Below are 24024 nucleotides of genomic sequence, written 5' to 3'. Positions count from 1 at the left end.
TTTGTTGTACGATGCGAAAAACCCAAGGCTGGATTCTGTTCTTTTTAGGCTAGTTTTACATCGGGATTTTTACTTTATTAGGTTTTCCACTTGCTTACACCATTTTTAGATCAACCTTCGGATATTTTGTTGCAGGGACCAGTTTGCTGGGGCAGAGTGCTGATAACTTCATTCTTTTAGGAGCAAAAGGATGACGTTTTATAGCAATGACATGTTCATTCAGTTTGAATTGGCACTGATGGGATCTGGAATTTACCGCTTCTAGATTTTTAACGCTGGAAGGGCTATGGCTCAGTTAGCACTGTTATGTGCGTTTCTGTCATTTTTATAGTACTTTCCTGGCTAGGAAAGGGTTTTTTTCTTGCCAGCGTTGGGAATCTGTTGTCTGAATTTGTAGTGTAGTTGTGTAAGATTCAGGAGAAGAGGACTGAAGAGAATTACAGACAGCTCCTTGTGATTTGAAGGCTCTGATTTTAGTATGACACTACTTTAAAGTGGCATGGAAATGCTGCTCTGTTTTTGGCTTTCCAAAATAGCTATACCCTTTTAGGTTATTCATGCCTCCATAAAAGGAAGGTCACCAGATCTTTTTGCTCATTTTAGTGAGAAATATATTAAATAACAGCCCTCAGACTAAAATACCCAGCCATTTAAAAAGCAGCAAACACTGTTGTTTGGAAACCTTGCAGTACTTAAAGGTTACTATAAGCTGATCCATGAAAGACCTTTCTTACACCATTTCTATCCTATTTCCCCTTAGTCTGTGGTGTTTGTGAAGAAAATTAGTCTTGGTGGTGCCAAGATGCAATCCTAGCAAAAAAATCTTAAAAGTATCTTCTTTTTTTCTAAGTGAGTTCTTCATACACGAGTCAATAGTTTAAGTGTTATGGGTTTAAAATCTTTTGCCAGTTAACTGAATTTTTTCTAATCTGAAGTCTTCAAAGGAAAACCAATCAACAATAGTACAATGTTATAACTTGTCCTTTTGCTTGCAGACCAGAGCAATCATTCTACCCTGAGATGAAATGTAAATCTTCCTGTTACCTGTCTTCTACTGGGAAGATCAAAAGGACCTACCAGTAAAAAGCTCAGTTTAGTTTCTCCTCCTGCTGAGATGAAAAGCTAATAGTCTGGCTTCATCTGGTTACCCATAACAGACTCCACTTTTGTCCCCACGTTGTTGTCTGTAACTGACCCAACGATGAGGCATCATTCATGTTGCCCATATTCTCTTCCCAGATCATATATGATAAATACGCTGGACTAAAGCAAAATGGCTAGTGTTTTCCACTGGCTGCTGTTAGACCTTCAGAGGCACTTAGCAAATATGAAAGAGTAGTCACCTTACTGTTATAAAAGCTGCCTGCTTGCTGCTGTAGCAGTTTGGCAAAATAATGTCAATGCAGTGGGAAATATGCATTGCTCGGGCATTATCTAAACACTGACACTGTTACCTCTGTCTTTAGCTGGGTACTGGCTGCTCATGACGATCCGGAAAGGATCCCTTTCCAGAACAGAAGTTGCATGCCTATGGCCTGCATATGTTTAGGTGTCTGATATTTAGGGACAGAGCTTCACAACTTTTGCTGGTTAATTCTAATAGAGATCTTACGATTTATCCAGCACTTCCCAAAATTTATAGCTCCATCTGTGGATTTTAAGGCTTCATTTTTCTGAACCCTGAAATTAAACATTTTGGACTTTGGGAATTAATGTTCAGTTTGGGAGTTATACATCTATACTGGAAGATACCCATTTTAATGAATGAGGGTTTCCAGTATCTAGATTTTATTCACATTCTCATACAGTCTTGTTCACCTCTGTCCTTAGCACAAATGCAAGTGGCACTCCCATGCTTGTTGGGGTCTCAGTAGCATGCAACTGACCTGGGCAACACGATGTGCGAAAGGCTGAGCACACTGCTCAAACACTCCAGGCTCTACCTTGGTTTTCCTTGGATCCTTCTCTGGACCCTCTTTATTTTCTTGGCTTTCATTCTCACTTTAAACCTTTTCTGGGTAGGTGAGCAGTCTTCATCTGGCTTTGTTTTCAGTCATATCTGTTTTACTACTCTCCAGCAGTACCTGCGAACTGCCCATGAAAAACTGTTCGCTGGCCATCGAAGAAGTGTGAGATCTTTGGAATGCTGTCAGTTACTGTTTAAGGGTGGTAACACTTGTAGCTGTGAAATCTTGGAGATGTGCTTTCATGTCCTAATTTTGATACGGTATTGTGTTACCTCCTTCATGCATGTGTTAAGAATGTAAATGTTATGAAATGGCCTCACACTTGTCTCCTGGCAAGAAAATTGCAAGAAAAAGAGTTGGGAGAAAAGACAAAGAAAGGAAAAAGAAATATTTCATTTTGTTATCCAAGGTGATTTCAGGTCTAGTTGTTTTCACATACTGGTGTATATATATATATATATATATATATATATATATATATATATATAAAAATAAAATTATATCCAATGTATTATTTAACTGTTTTCTACCTGAATTTTAAGATGGAGCAATTTTTACTTCAACAGCCAGTATTGCTATTAAAATATACACTTTTAACATGGCTGTAGTTAAAAAGAGAGTGTTGGAATTTACTTTGTGAAAATCAGTTTTAAAATGGAGGGCACTGTACCTTTGGGGTATTTAGTGTAACAGTATCAATAATGTGTTTACATTGTCTTGTTATTCACTAGAAAGCTAAGCCATCAAATGAATCTGAGCTTGTTTATTTCACAGCTACTTTAATTTTATCTTTTTTCCCCCTCCCTGTCTAAACGTTTAAATAGACCTTTTCTTTCTAAATCTATTTAAGCAATGCAAGACCTAAATCAATCCTAAGTGGCAACCACTTCTCACAGTGCTGTGTGTGGCTGTGTGTTAATTAGCTGAAATAGATTATCCCCTGGTGTGTGGCGTAGTGTTTGTGGTAACTTTTAGTGTGCATAGTTTGCAGTGAATTTCATGTTTATTTTCATGTACTGAGGCAAATTCTCAGTATGTCTTCAAATTATCTCCTTGGGGGTGTTTTTTCCTGAGCTAATCCTGACAGACTCTTCCTGCCAGATATGCCCATCATCAAGAACAGGAGAACACTGCACATGCAGGAACCTCGGTGCTTGGGGCTGTATGCAAATTTAATGCCCAGCTCATTTCTGTTTCTCTTACATGGATGACAGACATTTTAACAATAAGTTTCACATTTCCCCATGGAAATCCCATTGTATTACTGTATGTATATGAGTGCATACATACATTTCCTTTGTATATGTGTTTGAATATGATATCAGGAACACCTGTGCTTGTAAATATGTTTTATGCCCTTTTTGTGTATTTACATACAGATAAAATATGTGTAAGAAAGCTTGTGTCAAGAATGCAGTCGTCAAACAGCTCTTTATCAGAGATGTAGCTAGATCCCAGGGAGACTTATCAGATACTAAAAAATAGATAGGGTGGAAAATGTGATAAACAAGAAATTGACACTGAAAATAATTCTACAGCATTTGGGGGTTTCCTGCCTTCATATGGTAGCGAGAAGCAAGAGCATAGAAAATAAGCTTTTGTTTTCTGATGTTTGAAGCGGGCACAGTCAGAGCAAATGATATTCCAACAATTGCAAATAGAGCTTTATCCAGATATGTCACAATCTTCATGACTGAAATGAATTCTCGCTGGTACTATAGTTTTTGGAAGAGCTGGAAGTTGCTGAAGAGCTACTAAATTATTATTTTTTCTGCATTTTAAAGGCAGTAACCAAAATGTAGGCACTTTGACACCAAAATTTGTATGTAGACACTGAAATAGAAGATGATTTGACCAGCAAAGGTGCAGCAAACCCATGTCCCTCTCTTCTTCCTGTGTGTGTGCTTCCATCTGTATGCACACAGACATTCATGTATGTATCTTTTGAAAGGAATTACAGGAGGAAATGATGTCCTGTCCCATACTGAATGTGGGACACATGCCTATTCCTCTATCTCTGTTAAACCAATGTATTTGAATGTTGATCTATATGTTGTGTTTCCCCACCTTTCCTTCTTCATTTCTACTCATCCTAGTTTGTGTTGGTTTGGGGGCCTTAAAAAGCCATCATTACCAACATATTACTTTTTACTTAAGAGTATTATTAGGAAACTTGTACTGCATTTCTCCTTGAGGTGGGAATGACAATTTCATGGTGGTGGTTGCAGTGCAGATGAAAAAAAAAAAAAGGAAAGAAAAAAACCACCCACCTATGAAGTATTTAGAAATTGCCATCACAGCTTGAGAATAAGTTCTATAAAACTAATACTAATATATTCAAGTATAAAAATATACTTTAGAAGTAATTCAACCAATTGTCTTTCTTTTTATTCTTAGAAACAAAATTGTTATTCAGATGGAGAGATATAGCTAAGCCTGTGTGTAGATATAGTTAGGAAATATAAGAACTTGTTTTCCTCTACCTGCTCTGAAGATATGTTAAAGAAAATTAAAGAAAGTACCTCATAATTGAGGTTCATTCAACATAACATATTATATCCCATCAATTTTAATGTTATTTCACAAATAATGAACACTATGTAGTAGTACTAAATAGTATGAAATAAAGTGACAGGAATGAAAGAAGTGATATAATTATCTGATGGGGTTTTGACACTGTCTTTATTTTTGTAACTGCATGGGTTGATTAGTGTTGAAACATAAGGAGTACATACAACTTTCCAGAACGTCTGTTGATTTGGTATGTTCTTATACTTATTTGTGTTACTTCTCTCTCTCTCTCTCTCTTTTTTTAACCTCATTATTATGTCGCCCTTTGTTTCAGATTATATTTGTTCTGTTGCTTTCTTTCTCTTTTATCGTGCTCTATAACAACATGCTACACCACTAGTTCCCAGACTGTGATTTGTAGTCACTTCCCATAGCAAGTACTTCTCAGGTATAAATCCATATTTAACGTGTATATGTTTAAAAGTTTGATTATATGGGTGTGTGGTAGTCTGGAAGAAATTGTGATAACTCAAAATAGCCTATCATTTCAGAAGCTTGAGAAGCAGTGCTCTAGGCAGTACAAACTCACTGGGGTTTAGCCATGTCTCGAGTGACTGAGTAAGCTAACTCACGCATGACATGCTGCCTCATCCTTACGTGGCCTTCTTCACAGACAGAACAAGTCTGTGTCCCTCTAAAGTGGAAATGAAAGAGGTTATCCACATTCTGAGGGGACATGGGGAGGCTTTGGAGAACATGGCAGTGATTTCCATGGCCCATCTAGTGCAACAGCCTAACAGCCTTCTTACAAGTTCTGTGGGGTAAGGATTTCATTCTCATCTATTACTGCCAGATCAGGATTGTGCCTTGGGAATTAGCCTACCACTTTTTTTTTTTTTTTTTTTTCCACCCTTGTTGTGGTCAGGACAGGTCAGTACAATGTAGCGTCTTTTTTCCTGAAAGCTGTACTGCTTATTAACATAATAATTTTCCACTAAATGTGGAAAAGCACTGGTGGGAAATTTCAGGTAGGAAAGAAGTATAAGCAAATCTAGAAGGGAATAGGGAGAAAAAAAAAAAAAGGAACCTCCTTCATTGTTTCTATACTTCACTGATATCTCTTTATTTTTAACGTATTTGCACTCACTATAGAAAACTGGACCTTGATATTAGATATAGTATGTTATGTACAAATATAAAAGAGTGATATAAAAGTGCACTAGGCAGTAATTAAATAGAGTTTTAAGAAATTCAAGTAGTTTATGGGCCGTTATCCACTGTAGGGTTAAAGGATAATCAGATTTTCAGAAATTTGTTGCCTCCAATGTGATAAAAAGCTTTTACTGTTCAATGAAGATGGTAAAATGCTGAACATTTGTCACTAAATTTGGAATTTCATCTGTGCTTACCCAAATCTGTATAGTCTTTTTCTTGATGTTTTCATGCAAGGTTTGGAAATTAACAACCACTTAACTGTGGTGTAACATGAAAACAAAAGCCCCATGATGTTTTAATACACTCTGAAATCATATAAGAAAAGAATAAGCAAATTAATTAATAAATAAAGGAAGCTGTAATACAGCAAAAGGAATACAACCTAAAAAGAGTAAAATAGTCTTGTCTGTAGGATTGGAAGAGATGAGAGAAAGATGCATTGCAAACTCCGCAAGAATATTTTCAAATGGAAAGCACCGGTTTTCTAATTTCCCACTGTTCCCAGCTGACATGGGGGGCAGGCCTTTAACTGCCTGCCAGTGCTTTCTTCTGTTCATTTATTTGTGAATGTAATATGCCTGCATGAAGGTGAGGTAGTAAAGAAAAAACATATAAAATGCAGCTGGCTCTGCTGGTGGCATGGCTCTCTTGAGTCATAGAAGGTTGTGGCATAAATAATGATGTGAGTGAAGCTGTGATGGATGTTAGACACACAGGGTAAAGAGCAGCCCCTGCTCAGATCGCATGCAACTTTTCTCCATAAGGGATTAACCTATACAAAACATATATCCCCCTCCAGGCTTACATTACACCACTAAATGCTCCTAGGGCCTCCTACCTGCTATTTCTATGCTGTCTTGGACCTGAGATTCATAAAAAGCATAAGCTTTTCTGTCTATGGGACCCATGTAATCCAGCCAAAAGCATGGGAAGCACAAAAATTAGTTTGTAGTAATTTCTGAGTAACTCTGTACATTTATTTTGGACAATGTGTGTCTTTGATTTTTTATTGGTTTGCACCATATATAGCCATGTACAACATGAAGGCAAAAGCATTTCTCATCAGAAAGGAGGATGTTACTCTCTGCTCTGCCATTTGTGCTGCCAGTGGATTTGAGAAAATAGCAAAATAAGGTTCAGAACAAAGAAACTAAACATCTTCCCTTTCACTTCAGTGTCATCTCCAATTTCACAAAGCACCAGACTCATTGCTATGTTTGGGTTTGTTTTACCCCTTATGAATGGAAAGCCAAGGCACCACAAAGTATCCTGGCACTACAAGATATTTTTTTTTAAATTAATAAAGTAGCTTGAAAGCTGTTTTCCTTTCAACAGGAGCAAGTGGTATGCATCATTTAACCTGGGCAGAACAAGTACAAAGTAGTAGACAGAGCTTTTCTATTTCATCACATTTCTTAACTATGCAGAGAGGTTAATGATCAAATGAGGTACCAAACAATGAAACCTCATGCCAACAATGATATTGCTAAATGCTGTATGTGGCCCAAAGGACCTATGTAAAAGGTGTAAAAAGGGGATTAAAAAATATGTGAAGGAAAGATTACTGTGCTATGTGGATTTGTAGTTTTATCTGTGTGTACATGAATGTAAAATTATGCATGCATGTATGTAAAATTATGCATGCATATAATGTATATTTATCTCTTTATTTGGAACTCATTCGTTACTGTTTCTAATTGGCGTATATTATTTTTGGTGCCATGATAGGTAACTTCCAGCTATTGTGATTTCCACCTTGCTGGTATTTCAAAGAAACCTAGCAAAAGGAATTGTGGAATCTGACAACAATATATCTTTACTAGTTTAATTCCACTAAGAATTATCAGAAACCCAAGAAGAAGCTGCATTATTTTAAGATATGAAGAGAAACTGTAAGAAGGGACTCTAGGTAGTTTGTTCTATTTTGGACGAACAGTGCAGCTGTGAAACTGTTAATGAGGAAGACAGCTTTTGTGATTATCTTAGATCTCCACAGAGACTTTTTCCAATAACTCAGATCCTGTTCTCGTTATACACCCAAATTCCTTCTTTCTGCCTGATATTTATTGTAGGTTATTTCAGTAGTACTGTCTGCTGTTAAGATCTGTCTGTAATCTCCTCAGCTGCATTTGACTTTGTCAGTCTTCAAATTTTAGCGTTGAAGCTTTTCCTTGGGCCAATGGAGTAATGTCTTTTATTTTTGTTCTGAAGTAGAAAAAAAATATGTTTATGCTCATCTTAAAACATTGCAACCATTCTGAGGATATATTCCTATATTTTTAAACTTTACAAGACTTCCTAAGAAAGGGGTTAACTTCAGTGTTTTGCATGTTGACTTGTGCCTATACTCTGGCACATTATGACCAGCACTTGAGAACTGCCCTGCGTGTTAGGAGACAGTAGTTAAACGTGTCAGTTTGGCTACCATCTTCTCCCACACATTCCTTTCTTCTGCTTGCCTCCCCCATGCTGTCCTGATTCTCCAGAGCCAGCACAATGGCCAGACGCATACAGGAGCTGAGAGCTAGACAATTCTGATTTGAATCCTGATTTGACTCTAGGAGGTGTTCTGGAGAGAAGCAGGGAGTGAATGGAAAGGAACAATTAGGAAGGGTTGGATAGGAGACAGTTTAGGGTTCTGCTGAGCATTGTGACAATGTGGGAGGAGCACCAGGAAGAAAGGAGAGTGCAGTTAATGAGGTGAGACCCAGCAGTGAAGGGCGAGCCCAATTTCCTTGCAGCAGGAGTTAGGGAGAGACAGAAAATAAGAGGATGAAATGGGAAGTACATCAGTCAGAGCTGCTCTGATGAGTGAGCTCAATAAATGGGTAGAGGGGTCTACGCATGTCAGAATACTGTTTCCTGGAGAATATGTAGTTGAATTCTTGTATCTTGCAAATAGCCATGATGAGCGTCAGCAAAATGTTCAGCCTGCTTTCATACACTGTTGTGAAGACAGCAACCAAGCACTGCTATTACACTGAGCATCAGTTTAGTTACTAAAAGTGTGCTGCAGCTCTGAAAAGTCTAGACCTGAACACAAACCATCAACTCACTTCAAAACAACAGGTCAGTCACACAGTACTTTACAGGATGTCTAAAATCCTAGCTGAAACTACCCCCATCTTCCTGTCCCAGATGTCAGCAAAACCTTATGTGGGAGCCAGGGAAGGACGAATGATACCAGAAGGAAGGTGACCTACTCAAACCTCGAACCTGCTCCCTTGTATATGCATAAAATACGTAAAAAGTACACCATACATTTTTCAACTTCTTCAATTATGAGAGTCACAAGACCAAACCTTAGTCTGAGGTTTTCAAGGTCATTATTGTATATAATATATTGGCATTCCAGCAATTCAGAAGTAGATAGGGAAGTGAGATTTTTCACTACTGTGTAAGTCAACTAAACATTAGCGAGTTTGTGTTTGAAAGACAAAATATACACCTTTTAACCTATGGACAACTTCTTGTTGTATTTCAAAGACACGTTAAAATTAATAAATGCCTCTTTTAATATAGGGAGAAAATCCTTTGGAATGGGAAGTGTTAGGCAACAATTATGGAAGTTTCTGTAATAACTTTTTCAGCCATTTTGCTTCGGCCAAAAGATTCTGAGACTGAATAGATTGTTAAGGTATAGAAACCATATATTTACATGTATAATTGCAAGCCTTGAGTTGTGTTCACTTAAATTTATGAAATGTTTAATTTCAGAACTTGTTCCTGTCAGTTTTTGTCTCCTTGGTATGTGTAGCATGTTAAAAAAAAATAAAATATATATATGTATGTTCTTGTTTTGAAACTGGTACTCTCATTGCTATGTTACTCTGAAAAGAAAAAAAAAAATTCAGAGTGTAATAGTGTAGCAATGACTATTAAGAATGACAACATACCATTCTGTAGATAGCAATGAAATACTCTGCATTCCTCTATTCACCTTTTAAAGATGTGCTTTGAAATGAGCATCTGTAAAATATAGTATTCTTCAATGGTTAGTACACATTATTGATGATGATGGCTCAATAAATGTGTGGTTTTGTTTTTTTTTTTGGAGCTGTAGAACATTTCTATGTTAAAGTACAGCTAACCATGTTGGAGTGGCAGGCATCTGAATACATGAAATGTAATGTTACTGAAACAGTAAACTACTAAAAGATGAGGTAGATTCTATGAAATGTCATATATTTGGAGTGCACAACCAAACGTCCTGCAAGCCCTACAGCATGGAGAGAGATGATATTAAAAAGAAAGACAGCTTGGACTGCAGCATATTCTGGCTGGAAAAAGTAACTATAAAAACAATGGGAAGGTTGCCAGGGCGCACCTCTCTGTGCTATGTATGATTTAATGTAGTTTGTGGAAATACAAATATAATTAAATTTATTATACAGAAACAATTGGAAGGGCATGTTTCATTTTTTTAATAGCATGGAAATATATTTTTCCCTGCAGAAGCATTACTTCAACAAAAGCAGCAGGAAACAGTTTTCCACTTAGGATCATAAAAAAGAAAATCTTGTTTTGTTGAATGTGTTTGTCTTGACAAATTACCTTATAGGTTATAGATTAAAAATTTCATTTCTCAATACAACTAACAATAGAGAAACTTAAAACTCACATGCTAAAATCACACACACACAAATGTTTGTAGGCTAGCCTGCTTAATTATGGAGTGCATTTCAGAGCATGATTTTTATTTCTTTTAGGTGGGTTGTGCCCTACCTAGCATTCTGGTGTCCATAGAGCTTGCTGTTATTGCAGTGAACTTCTGAATATTTTCCACCTTTTTTTTTTTTTTTCCAGCATCTTACATGTATATGAATGGTTACCTACCTATAGCCAGAATGTGAGTTTTTCTATCCTTTTCTAACAAAATAACAAACTGACATGCTTTTTCTTTTGCAAGTCTACATTCTTTAGCTTCATGCAGCACCTCTGGTTTCTCAAATGCACCTGAATAGAGCTTTGCACACCAGAGAAGTTTAGCAAAGGCATAGAGAAGTAAAACCAGGCAAACAGTGACTGATACATCAGTAATCTTACTTTAAATATTTTTTATTTATCCCAGTCTTGACTGATTCTACCAAGTCATAAAGGGATAGTTACGGCTATCTTTCCACTCATCTGTGCTCTGTTTGCAATAGAGTCTCAATTTGAAAATGTATTTAAGATATCTTTTATTTAATCAATTGTATTTTAAATACTGTGGCATTTATCTCACTGAAATATTTCATGTTCATGCTGTTTATGCTAATAGCAGGTATCATTGGTTTACTTATTGTGCCTTTTTCCTACTTTTACCTAGAAGGATGTGAACATGCTTCAGCTTTCTTGAGGTCTGCTACAGTTTTCTAAGGAACACTGCCAGTTAAAAATGAACTGAGTTTTATTTTGCATTTTGCTCCTAGAAAGCATTGCAGGATGTAATTATAGCTATCCTACCAGGGAACTAAAAATATTCACATCTCTCAGTGGCCTTGGCCCAGGGACAATCTTCTTACTACAGAATTCAGGTTGTTCAAACACCTGGAGCTGCCTTGCTCTCCTGTCTAAACTAAGTATTCTCTCCTGACTTCTCATTTCTGCAATCTACAATCTTACTTTGCACAAGAAAGTTGAGGGGCTTGCTAAACGCTGAAGGAAAATATGTACCTAGTATCACTTCTAGACAACCCTAGCATCTAAATAAGTGTAGGCAGATCATTTGGGATGGAAGGAGGGAATACTATGTAATGCCTGTGGGGAAAGAGTGAAGCACGGTAAAGAAATGAGAAGTCAGTAATATCATCTCTGGATTAATATAAAAGTTGCAAATAGAAATAGGCACACTTTGGTGGAGATGCTAAACATAACTCTGCAAGCTTTTTCAGAACTGAAGTTGGAGGAAAGTTTAGCAATCAGTGAAGGAGAAAATTAGAAAATTACAAGACAAACTGAGAGATGAAGTTACAGAAAGTGGCAAGGTAGTTGAAATGTATTATTATTCATTAAAATGTGTTTACAGTGAAGTAAGTTAAAAAGTAGAAAGGCGTTCTCTTACATTCTGTGACTGACTTGCAGGTTAAGCCATAGGTACTTACAGAAAGCTGGACAGTCAAAAGCAAAGAAATCTTAGGCTTTTCATAGTATCATAGAATCACAGAATATCCTAAGTTGGAAGGGACCCACAAAGATCACCAAGTCCAACTCCTGGGTCTACACAGGACCACCCAGAAAAAACAGACACTGTGTGGGAGTTCTGTCTAAATGTTTCTTGAACTCCATCAGGCTCAGTGCCATGAACACCCTGGGCAGCCTGTCCCAGTGCCTGACCACCTCTGGGTGCAGAACCTTTCCCTCACACCCAACCTGACCCTCCCCTGTCCCAGCTCCATGCCGTCCCCTCGGGTCCTGTCGCTGTCCCCAGAGAGCAGAGCTCAGCGCCTGCCCCTCCGCTCCCCTCGTGAGGGAGCTGCAGGCCGCCATGAGGCCTCCCCTCATCCTGCTCTGATCTGCACTGAACAAACCAAGGGACCTCAGCTGCTCCTCATACACCCTCTGTTGCAGACCCTCCACCGTCTTTGTTGCTCTTTGGTTTTATTTATTTATTCTTTGCAGTTAAACTCAACCAATATTCCAGACATGGTAGAACAAGAAAACAAAACCAGTCATCAGTCACAAGTGTGAACATCAACCTGAAAGGCTCGCTAAAGTGGATTGATGATTGATGCATTGATTGCTTACTAAAGCCAACATTAGGCCAAGTTACTTGCCTTCAAGTGATATTTGATGACAAGTAGAACCTTTCAAAATAGTTCCTAATACATAAAAAAAGATTTTAAGGAAATGACTAGGGAAATTTGAATTTGTCTACTTGTGTTCGTGCTCTATTGAACAGATGTTCTCAGAATTTTGAAAAGTAATGACGCCGTCTTTTGGTGATTCTTCTGCCATCCTATTCTGTGGTGGCTCCACACCTCTTCCAAACAGAAACTGTAGATCAGACTGTTTATAAGAACAGAAAGGAAACAGAAGAAGAAGAAATATTGCTTTATTCTACCTTACTTTCAGCTCTGCGTGAAGGGACAGATTCAGCAAGGGCAGTGTGACCAGTTGACATCTCTAGGACATCAGAGAAACCATTATGTTGATGCAGCTATTTCCAAATAGTGGTGGAAAAAAATTATAGGATTTAGCCTTAACTGAAAGTTTAAGCCAGAGTATCCTCAATATAGTAAGGGCAGTATAGTTCCCATCTGTGAAATGAGACTTCAAAACAGCTTGTGGAAGTCTCTCTGCTCTTTTATGGAATCCAGTATCTCCATTTTTTCCAAACATGAATATGGTTATAAAAACATAAATCAGAACTTTTTTGAATTTTATTAATGGAAATCACAGTATGTCTCTTATCCAGGTAACTTCAGTCTTGATTCTCATACAACTTAAATTGTTTTGCTGTCCCTATAGGTTTTCCGACAGCCAAAAGGCTTACTCCTTCAGGATCTAGACTTCTAATGGTCCATTTATTTCAGTGGTGATTGGTTATGAATGAGTGGTGGGGAGGGTGTTTATTTTTTTTCTAATACCAGTAGAAATGAGCCATATATGAAGTGGAAGTAGCTCACATTCAGCTGGTAACTTTTTAAACTGTGACCTATTTTTCTCTAGAAAAAAATAGCCACAAGTCTGTATTTTCCAATACTTGAGTAATGGTGACTTTTATGCTCTATTACACTTTTTATAGTGTTTGTCTTAAAATGCTGAATGATTTTCTTTCATCTGCAATTATATAAATAGCTGTAATTATCAAATATGATCCATGTTCTGATTTTACACTTTTCATAAAGTCAACACTTTGGATTTTGCTTCTAAAGTGACACATACATTTACATTTTCAACCGTCCTACCCTCATAGCAGTGCAATTGTAACGGAGTAGAATTCTGCTAGGTTCCAAATTTTCATGTAAAGGAACATGAGCATAGTTTTGCGGTAGAGATTTGTGTGTTCAGAAAAGTCTAAAATTATGTGAAAAGTACTTTTTAGAAATGTCTTTTGGCGTGTGACACTTCCGACCAAAATGGCATGTTTATTTCTGTAACTGTTAGGCAACTTTTAAGGAATTTTAAAGTTAGGAGCAACAGGGTTGATTTCCAATGGAAAAATCATATGCAACAGGGGGAGGACTAAATCCATCCTTTTTAAAAGCTCAGGGTAAAATTGGACACTCTGAATTGTAAAGAGGCTTGAGCTTTACACCTGGTTGTCACCCCTCTCAGCAGAACTGTGCTAAAAAGTATATGTCAGCCTAAGAGTTCTATATTAAAGCAAAGTGAAATCAATCTGACGACAGGCATTAAAAGCACTTTTTTGCTTAGAAAATAATGTCTGTAACAGTGTTCATGGCAATGTTGCTAAACCAATGACATGGGTCATTCAGTAAACAATTACGTTTTGTTCAGAAAATGTATTAAAATGGGACCAAGGCTCAATGAACCATTCTCAGACATGCCTTTGATCTAATGTATCCTAGTAGGGCATTTGTTACTTGATACCAGGTATTATTGCTCATAGAGAAAATAGTATTGATTTCTCTGAGTTTGTCTGCATTTTAAAAGTCTTGAGACAACAAATCTGTTGAACTGCCCTGACAACAGCAATAGGCAGTGTGATATGAGAATGGTCTCAGTGAGCCATATTTCCCTCTTCTAATTTTAACCTGACTACTAAATCTGCAGTTTTAATAATGCAGCTCAGAAGCTGTTAAATGAAGGAGAAGAAATGACCCAAGAGATTCCACATTTTGTAAATATTTACAGATTTTTTTTTTGCCTTTTTTATTTCCACCTAACTTTTGCTATATGAAACTGAAAACAGTGACATGAATTTTACATTACTAATTCATATGCTGTTTAAATCAGTGCTGTATTCATGCTCTGGGGTTCACTTTCTTGGAATTGTCAGCATTCTTGGAGCAAAGTCTTAGCACTTTCATCTATGGCTTCTGCAAAAAGATGTGAAATGTCAGTTACAAGTTGTAAGAAAAAAAAATAAATGAAAAATTTCAAGCTTCTAACTAGAAGGTTTTATTGGTGCTGGCAGTGTTGTAAAGACAGGCAGTTTACATTATGATGTGATTGGATGATAGTATGAAGGTTCTTCAGATGAAATAAGTCTATCTAGCTGTAGATGTGTTTCAAAACATCCTGGCTGGTATAAGGCACGTTAAGTGAGTCATATCTAATTGTCAGACTTGCTTCCTTAATAAATAGCATTGCACCACACTAAGGAGAAAGAATGAAGATGTAATAGAACCATGGATTTGTTGTACAGATTATCATGAAAATACCATTATCAGAAATCTCAGCCTGGTAAGAAATGGGAATTCTTTTGCTGTTTTCTTCTAGATCATGGGACCAAAGTATTCTAACAAGAGCTGTCCTAAATACAACAAAAGCCTCACCAAGACTGATGTTAAAATAATACTTCAGTCTATTAAGTTTATATAAATTTTTAAGTGTTCCCATGTTTTAGCCATTTTCAAGTTGACCTGTGCCTATCTAAAGAAATGGAATAACAGATAGTGTGTTTTAGATTCAAATCTTTGAGATCTGAGCAGAGTCCACTGCTACCTGACACTCAGGTAACTGGATCTGAAATTGCAAGAGTGTTGAAAAAAAACTGTTGGAGGATGCTTTATAATATGTTCAAAAGACATATTTCTTCCAGACTTACCTCAACAAGGGCTCTACATTCTAAATGGACTTCCATATATATTTAGATTAATAGCAGTGTGTTTGGGATCTGATACAGCTAAAGGACATATTTCAGTTTTAGTTCGTTAAATAGAAGTGCCATAGAAGATGAGAGGAGACATCATCCTCAGAGGTAGCAGACTAATTTTTTTAATGGAAGAGGCTGCTGACTCTCCAAGGTGCAATGAAAATTATTTTTTAAGTGTTTTACAGTATAAACACCATGCAGGATTTTGCTGGAGCCTTAAAACCTGCAGTACTTATTAGAAAGTCTGTACCATGCAGATACGTGAGTTATCTTTCATTCTTCCTAGTCTTGTGAGAATACATACAAGGGACAAAGCCTCAGGAAATACAATTGTCCTTTTAAGCTTAAAGGGTAAATGGATGATCTTGTGATTAGAGCACACTGTTTGGAGTTGCAGACGTAGGCTGTTTGCGATTGTGCCAAAATTCTGTTCAGCCAACTTTTAAATTTCCAGGATAATCAGGAGTTGGGTAAAGCACATAGTGCACAGATATAGATAATACATAAATAAGGCTGTAAGAATCCTCTTAAAAAATGAACAGAGAAAGCCATAACTTGGCAAGGATGCTGTGGTATGAGTGACATGCACTGCGTGACATGGCAGTGACGGAAATGTCCGTATCTCACCCTATTGCTGAACACATTACAGCCTCTGACTCCGGGTGCTGTGAATGCATATTTCAGAGGTTCCCATGTCAGCCTGGGACTTGCGAGGTGACTCATCTGCTTCGACTTCCAGTCCACAGTCACTGCAGCAACAAGCCCTGACAGCTTAGAGGCGGGCATGCCGTGAAGGCCCCTTTACTCTTTTGCTGCAAGGTAATCCAGATATCAAGGTTGCTGAAAGGCTGGCGGTTCTGGAAAGCTCCCCACATGTCAGCTGGAAGCATCCTTTGCTCAGCTGTGTGACTTTATTGAAAGCAGGCATTTCTGTGAAGTAAGCGTTTCCTAATTTTTGTCAGAAAGTTCTCACACAGCTGTACTTGCAGCCCTCCTCCTTCAGCTGTACGTTGGTCCCTGCTGCACCTGAAGATGTGGGTCAGTGTCTCCTGTCTGGGGTGCTCCCTTTTTTGTGTGCTGTTTTCTGCTGGTAGTCAGGTAGAAGGAAACGGAAAAATAAAAAGAGCTGGGAAAGACAAGGGTTAATGCTGTGAAGTCTGTGGGTGCAAACAGGGTTCTGTTAAAAATGAAATGAAATTGGGTGGAGGTAGATAAAAAGAAATCTGAAATAATTGTTCTGTAGAATATGGCCTTTCCACATAGGCAGAAATCTTTCTCTTCACTTCTGTCTGAAGAGAGAGTCAAATAGAGGATCTCATCTCTTAATTAGAAAGAAAAATACTCATCAAACACATCTCATCACTGGAAAGCTAATGATCCACAGCTGCTAGTCTGAAAGGGCAGGCTTTTTTTCTGAACAGTAGGAAGTGTTAATCATTTTGGATGAGATTTCTTTTTAAAATATACTGTAGTTTGCAAAAGAATAGGATATTCAATATTCCAACTTAAATTATTTTTTGAAGTGTTGTACACGAGGGATAGTGTCATGTGTCTCCCTGAATGATCATTTAATGCATGTGTCTCTCACTAAGAGTATCAACTGATGTGATGTTGTAAATGGCCAGTTCATGCCTGTGACTCTGAAAATCTTGATCTCATGGGGGAGAAGAAAAAGTCCTCCCTTATAGTCTTCTGTGTAGGAGATGGCAGCTATATTAAACTGTAACCTTTGAGACTCCCACTCCTCCCTTAAAATAGTTGGCTTGTTTCAGTAGTGATGAGGATCCTTTTTTTAAACAAGTTAAAGCCATTATTTCTGAGCCATCATATATTCAAGAGGGCAAACTAGATAGAGTCCATATTCCACTGGATGCTTCATAGTCATAGGCAAGTCCCAGACCTGCCCTTTTATTCTTGTTCCATAGCCTTTCTAGACATTTTTTTTTTTTGTCCTTTATTTGTTTAATGGATGGATATGTAAGTTTTCTTCCCCATCATGGATGAAAAGAAGTCAAGAGAATAGCTTCACACATACCACTTCTTCCCTCTCCCCCTGTCTTTGAGGTCTTCTGTGAGTAATATTGAGCCCCTGGATTTTCTTGCTGTTTTGCACTAGATTTTGGGGTTGTTCATTCTTACTGAAAAGTTCCGTCTCCTATTGGGAATCTGCTTGTTTTTTCCCTTGTGTGTTCCTGTGAGTGCATTTTTGTTCTGGGGAAGATAGTGAGGCCATTTCACTTGCAGTGCCATCACTGTGCTGGTCTCATGCAGCATACATCTCATTTGTGTTGCAAATATAGGGACCCTGTTTTCCCAGTGCCTGGCAGGTGCCTGAAAGGAAGAACTAGTTGAAATTCAGCCACGCTAGATGGAAATGAAGCTGGCAGGTCAGCAAAATCATCTAAAGGAGATGGCAGGTGTAATATCCACATTGTGGAAAACGTATGTCCATACAAGTAATAAAAAGGTTATATCTTAGCATAATATCTTATTAACCTTCAAATTACATTATTTTAAGGAATTAATAGCCTTAAGGATCATTTGGCACTCAGAAATTTCAGGTGATGTGTATTTGAATGGGAACTCATTGATGTCCTGGAGTATAGCTTATGTGATGACCGTGTTCCACAGTCTATTGTCAGGTCAGTATCTCCTGAGACCATCTGGGTTGCTGGCTTAATTTCTCAGTTGCCAGGATATTACACAAGGATTTTCTTTCCATCTTTTTAACCAAAGTTGGGATGGGAACATAAGGGGGACTGTATGGGTTACCATTTCTCAACTGGTAATCTCTGGGGTCTGTTTTGCTGGTAGTGCGATACTGTCTGCTCACTTCCAAAGCTCCCTCCATCATGTATGCATTGACTTAGGGCCTTTCTGGGGTTAATGGGTGCAAGAACTTCTTGCTTTCCTTTTGAGATGCGAATTTTGTTTATCAGTTGGTCATATCAAATTTACTGCATCGAGTTCCTGCAGATCACGCTCTCAAAAGGGTAGTTAGCAAGCTCATGGAGAAACTCTCAAAATCTGTGAGCTGTTGTTTGCTTCTTATTCATTACCATTCCTAACAGATTTCCTTTTAAACTAAACAACCTAAAAAAGATGTTTTTCTTTCAAATGAAATATTAACTGTTAGGAGTGCCAATATCCTCTTACATATGTCACACTCAGTGCTTTTTCAGTTCTTTCAGTATTTATCGTGTTTGTCTTGTAGTCTCCCAGGACTTCTGTATGCATAGCATTCAGTGATAGGGGAGTGAGGTAGCTTAGTTGATCTTGAGATAGGAGATTACTTAAAACAAAGATTTATTTTTTTTTATGTGGAAGATTGTATTTGGTAAGAAGATTTTGTTTTAAATTGAAACAGAAGCCCAGCAGAAGACTGTTAAAATACCCATTTTCTTTTTACTTAAGTTTATATATCTTGGTGACTAATTTGGCAAAATAAGCCACTTTTTAGTTTGCCTGGTTATTGGCATTGTCTTAGGTTGGCAAGTTATGTGACACAGCACCGTCATTAATTTTATTTGGTAGTAAAAAGACAAACATTCCAGAGCTTAACTATTTGGATGACAATGGCTTAGCAAGATATCTGAAGCTTAATTGTAAGATGGAGTAAATATCATGATTTTCCATAATACTTCCATTTGTGGTTTTGACCATATTAGGAGAAAACAAACTCAAGTTATGGTTAGAGCTGGCTAAAACAAAGGGGTTTTGTTCCTAAGGAAAATGGGATGTAAAATTGGTTTTAGTTTGACCCCATCTATACCCAAATATCTTTACTTCTTTCTTGCAAACCAATTATTCCACGCTTGAACCATCAGGGAAAGGTATCTAGCTGAATGTGTCTCTGCCAGACAGCTGCAGCATCTGACAAAAGTTTAGGACTTCCTGGCTCCAAAAAAGTTATCAAAAAAAGTCATCACTATACCAATTCTCAGGACTGACAGATCTAGGGCTGAAGTCTAGAACCAGCTCTGTGGTGTACAGAGCTGTGTACAGAGCTGTGTGCTGGAGGTGAGTTTCTGCAGGGGTCCCAGTTCCCCTTTGCACTCATGGAAGCTTGCATCTCTGGGAGACATCACCCACCACGCTCCAGCCCCTTCAGCAAATGGAAGTTGTTGTAGGGGTGGACTTCAGCAGCTGCTCAACACTCCTTTCAATCCCATTTTCTAATATTCTGAGGTCATTACTGTTTCACCATGTTTTTGCTAAAATACTTGCATGCTGTTTGCTTGTTACTATGCTGTTTTTTTGTTTGTTTGTTTGTTTTGTGTGTGTTTGTTCGTTTTTGTGGATTTTCTGTACAAAGGAATTTTCCACATTTAATTACTTCTTCTGTTTGTGTGACATTACTACAACATTATTAGGTTCTTTATTTTGAACAGCAAATTAACTTTTTGAAATAACCAACTTTATTACATTGTGATCTAATTTTTATTCCATTTTGCATTATTTTGTCCACATAAGCATGATTTTATAAGAAAACTATTAACATTCCATCTTAGGCTATCCTGTATCAACTTTCATAGAATCATAGAATTTTCCTTTGCAAAAGATAAGGTACAAAACAATGAAAAGATTAGCAGTTGTTTTGCACAGGTAAGTGGCTACTTAGTAAAGTGGTTTAACAAGTTGCCGGCCTAAGCACAGGTGATTTACTTTAGAATGGTTTTAATTTGTTGCTCTTAACTGTGCACAAGAATTTAATGTAATGCTGAGTTGAATCACCTTTTTTTTTTTTTTTTTTTTTTTTTCCTGCTCTGTCTTCTAGCTTTTTCTTTTTGTGGTCTGGAACTTTGAGCTCTACATGATACCACTGGCTTTGTTGTTGCTGTTGGCATGGAACTACTTCTTGATCATATCGGGGAAAGATAACAGGCAACATGATACAGTAAGTCTTCTCTACTTCAAGCACATACATGTCCTTTTCTTTTCTTTTTCTTTTTTCTAACTAGATAAAACTTTGTTTTTAAATATGACATCTTTTCGAAAACGTTTCAGTTTGGAAAACTCAATGGAGAGTTTCCCCACCTGCAATTTAATTTTTCTCCAGCTGGCCAATGAATATGCCCATTTTTGTTGAAAATGTCTTTTAAAAATATAGAACATGTACTATCCTCAGAATAGGGTTTGTGTGGGAGCAGAGATGAGAGGCTTATAGGTCAGGAGAAGCCAAATTCTTTGAAAATGGTTGTGTGAGACTGTGTCCTTATGTTGCATTTTTTCTTTCACATACTGAAGTTAAAGGTTAAAATGATTCCAAATTGTTAACACTTTCAGAATGTATTACATTTTATTGGATTTCACAGTTTATCATTTGTATGTTACCATTCATTGAGCTTAGTAAAAGCATTTTATTCTCTTCATCTAATCCTATTATTTAATTAAATGCATCTACCTGAGATGTAAAGTAGCAAACATTTTACTAATAACTGATATTAATTTATTAAAAAAAAAAAAAGCATAATTCAGATTTTCAGGAGCACATATCAAAAGTCGAAGTTGTTTTCTGTGCAGTGCAAATTTTGTAGTATCCAGACAGCTTAAGGATTTTGCCGAGCTTTATCAATTTAATATTCATTTCAGTACTTACTCCCTAAAAGCAGTGTGCTGTCCAGGGCACTACAATATGTATGGATAGCTAGATGGACAAGAAAAAAAAAAGAAAGGGTTGTGTGATTGGTCTTAGAGGACAGTGCTTAATTAGTTGTACTCTATCTGGAGGTTGGTAACACGTGGAGTACCACAACATACAAGGACCTGTCCCATTTGTCGTTGTCTTCAGTGACCTATAGGAGGTGACAGACTGCACTCCCATCAAGTTTTTGGGTGACACCAGGGCGGTGAGACCAGTTGATACACCAGATGTGCCAGTCAAAGAGACCTAGGCGTGCTGGTGGAATGACCAATAGCTACCCCATGAAATTCAAGAAGGAAAAATGTGAAGTCTTGCTCTTTGGGTGGAATAATACCTTGACATGGTACAGAATGGAGACTGATTGTCTGGGAAGCAGCTCTCCTGAGCTGGACCTGTGTGTCTCAGTAGACAGCAAAGTAAGCATGAGCCAGCGCCATGACCTGGTGGCAAAAAGGGACACCAGCATCATGGGCTGCATTAACAGGAGCACAGCCAGTGGACTGAAGGAGCAATTAACCTCCGCTGCACAGCACTTGCTGGGCTGCGTCTGGAATACTGGCCACTTTTGGACACCCCAGTTCAAGAAAGATGATTAATGCGAGTGAGTTCACTGGAGGGCTAGCAAGATGGTGAGGGTATTTAAGCACTCACTGTAAGGAGAAGCGGAGAGAAGTGGGCTCAGGAGTTGCAGGTGACCCAAACAGCTGCCTTCCAGTACCTACAAGGAGGATATCAAGAAGTTGGAGCTAGGTATTTCACACTGATATATGGTTGGGAGAGCAAGAGGCATACATTGAAACAAACAAAAAATATCTTTTTTTTGCCATGAGGATAGTTAAGCAGTGGAAGAGGTTACCCAGGGAGGCAGTGCTGTCTCTGTTGGAAGTTTTCAGGTCCTGACAGGCTAAAGCTGTGAGCAACTTGATCTGACCTCACGGTCGACCTTGCTTTGGCCTGGAGGTTGGATTAAACACTTTTTCAGGTTCCTTCCAGCCTTAACGATCCTATGACCTTTATGTGACCAGAAGAACTGATCCAGCCCCAATCTTGGCACTGATATTACCTGTTTGCATCAGTAAGACTGTTAGACTTCAAAGGGTCATCTAAAATTAAAGGTGGGGATGATAGAGATACTCACTAATCCCGAAGATTGTTACAAGTATAGAAAAAGCCTAAGATCAAGATTTAAGAGATGCATTTCGTAAATCACAGCCCTTAGTCTCCTGCTGCCTTTAATGCTTAAAGCTTCTCAACCTGTAGATTTTATGAGTAACTGAAATCCCTTGTGAAAGGAGAGATTTGCTTGTAAGCTGCAATACACTTAATTTCTCTCTGAAATAACACCTACCTGTGAAGATTAATTGGGTCACGTAACTTTGCCACCAAAATAATGAAGTTATTGATGGGCTCTGTTCAGGACACCAAGTGATGCTCTGAAAATGTTCCTCTTGCTGAGACTGCTTCAGACCAAGCCACACAGTTCATGTTAACCAGTCAGTTTCTTCCTAAATATTTCATATCTGTGCAATTAATTACTACTTTTTATTTATTACAAGTAAGGTGGGACCTCATTTTTAATGAATTGAGCTTGGTTATCATCATGGTGAACATCTGTCTTCTATGAAGTGATCTACTGACTTACTGAATGTCTTTCTAATTAACTCACAAATCTTCAGTAATATCGCAAGCCCTTAGCTCAGGTCATTAGCACAGTATCATTAGATTAGGAGTCATTTAAATATTTCTGGTTTCCTATGCAGAGTGTAAATATTAACTAAATTAATTAAGCAGTGTTTCCTAGTGGGTAGAGGATGCTTCGGGATTCAGATGATCTGGCTTCTGTTTCCAGGTCTCCAGAGATTTTTTGTGTGCCTCAGTGAAAACAATGACTACTTATCTTAGAAATATTATCTGTCTTTAGAAGTTACTTTGGAATCCTCAAGTTAATGATAATGCAAAAAGATAAATGTATTTGCTGTTTCTATCTTACTGAATTAACACTAGAGAAGTGTAATTAAATATTGTTTGTACATTATACTTTTGGGCCTTGAAAAGGAGCTCAGAAGAATTCTTTCCCATTGTAGCATCCCTACAAAAACAATTATCAATTGTCTCATCAATGCAGGTATTAGAGACTGCAGTTCACTGCAGATCAATGAAATAATTCGCTAAGTTTCTGTCCACATCTGAGTGTTAGTATGATTATTCTGCCACTTACTGCAATTCCAACAAGTTCAATACACAAATACCTTCTTGAATTAATTGTGCAATGAAGATGGTGCAAGGTGGAGCCCCAGGTGTATCCACCAGTAGAATATAAGTCTATTGGAAAGTCCAGTGGAGAGGTGAAGCTGCATAGTTGGTATTTTTGCTTTCATGGATTTTTCATGCCTTTCTTTGCATGACTGATCATCACTGTTGTTTTAATCAAATGCTGGCACAAACTTCAGGAAAAGCATTGGATTACATATCACTTATACATTTAGGACAAAATTAGTTGTGTTTCTGAAAGGCATGCTTTCATCAAATACAAACTCTTGCATTAAATGCTGGGGTAACTGGAGAGGTTTCATGACCTCACAGAAGGAAGTGTAAGAGTCAGCTATATGTAGATTTAGTGGACAGTTCTCTGAGTGAGTGTGAGAATTCAGGACTGATTTAAAACGAATGAACGTTTGGTGTTAAGTCATGTGGCAGGAACTAAAAATCACAGAATAAATATTTCCTCTGAGTATTAAACACGGAAAAATCACTAGGAAGGCATTCTTAATGCTTTCCTCTGAATTTTGCAGTAACGTTTTTGCCTGAAGCTTATCTAACTTCTGTCCCCAAGGATATTTCTTGATTTAAGGAAATACCATCCATATTCTTGCACTTCCTTATAGTCATACTCCTAAGTATCTGACCTCATGAAATAATTTATT

General features: G+C 37.7%; 1 protein-coding gene across 15 annotated transcripts in view; it reads left to right on the top strand.

The window, feature by feature from the left end:
* The window catches only part of MCTP1 (multiple C2 and transmembrane domain containing 1), a 271275-nt gene that overhangs the window by 195811 nt on the left and 51440 nt on the right, over window positions 1-24024 (top strand). For all 15 annotated transcript variants that reach the window (XM_072031696.1, XM_038169782.2, XM_072031693.1 and 12 more), the window contains one exon: window positions 20234-20353. In XM_072031696.1, coding sequence (XP_071887797.1) covers window positions 20234-20353 — 120 coding nt within the window. The remainder of the gene's footprint in view (window positions 1-20233; window positions 20354-24024) is intronic.

Source organism: Anas platyrhynchos, chromosome Z (genome assembly GCF_047663525.1).
Source record: "Anas platyrhynchos isolate ZD024472 breed Pekin duck chromosome Z, IASCAAS_PekinDuck_T2T, whole genome shotgun sequence".
Lineage (NCBI taxonomy): Eukaryota > Metazoa > Chordata > Aves > Anseriformes > Anatidae > Anas > Anas platyrhynchos.
This window is presented reverse-complemented; position numbering and strand designations above follow the sequence as displayed.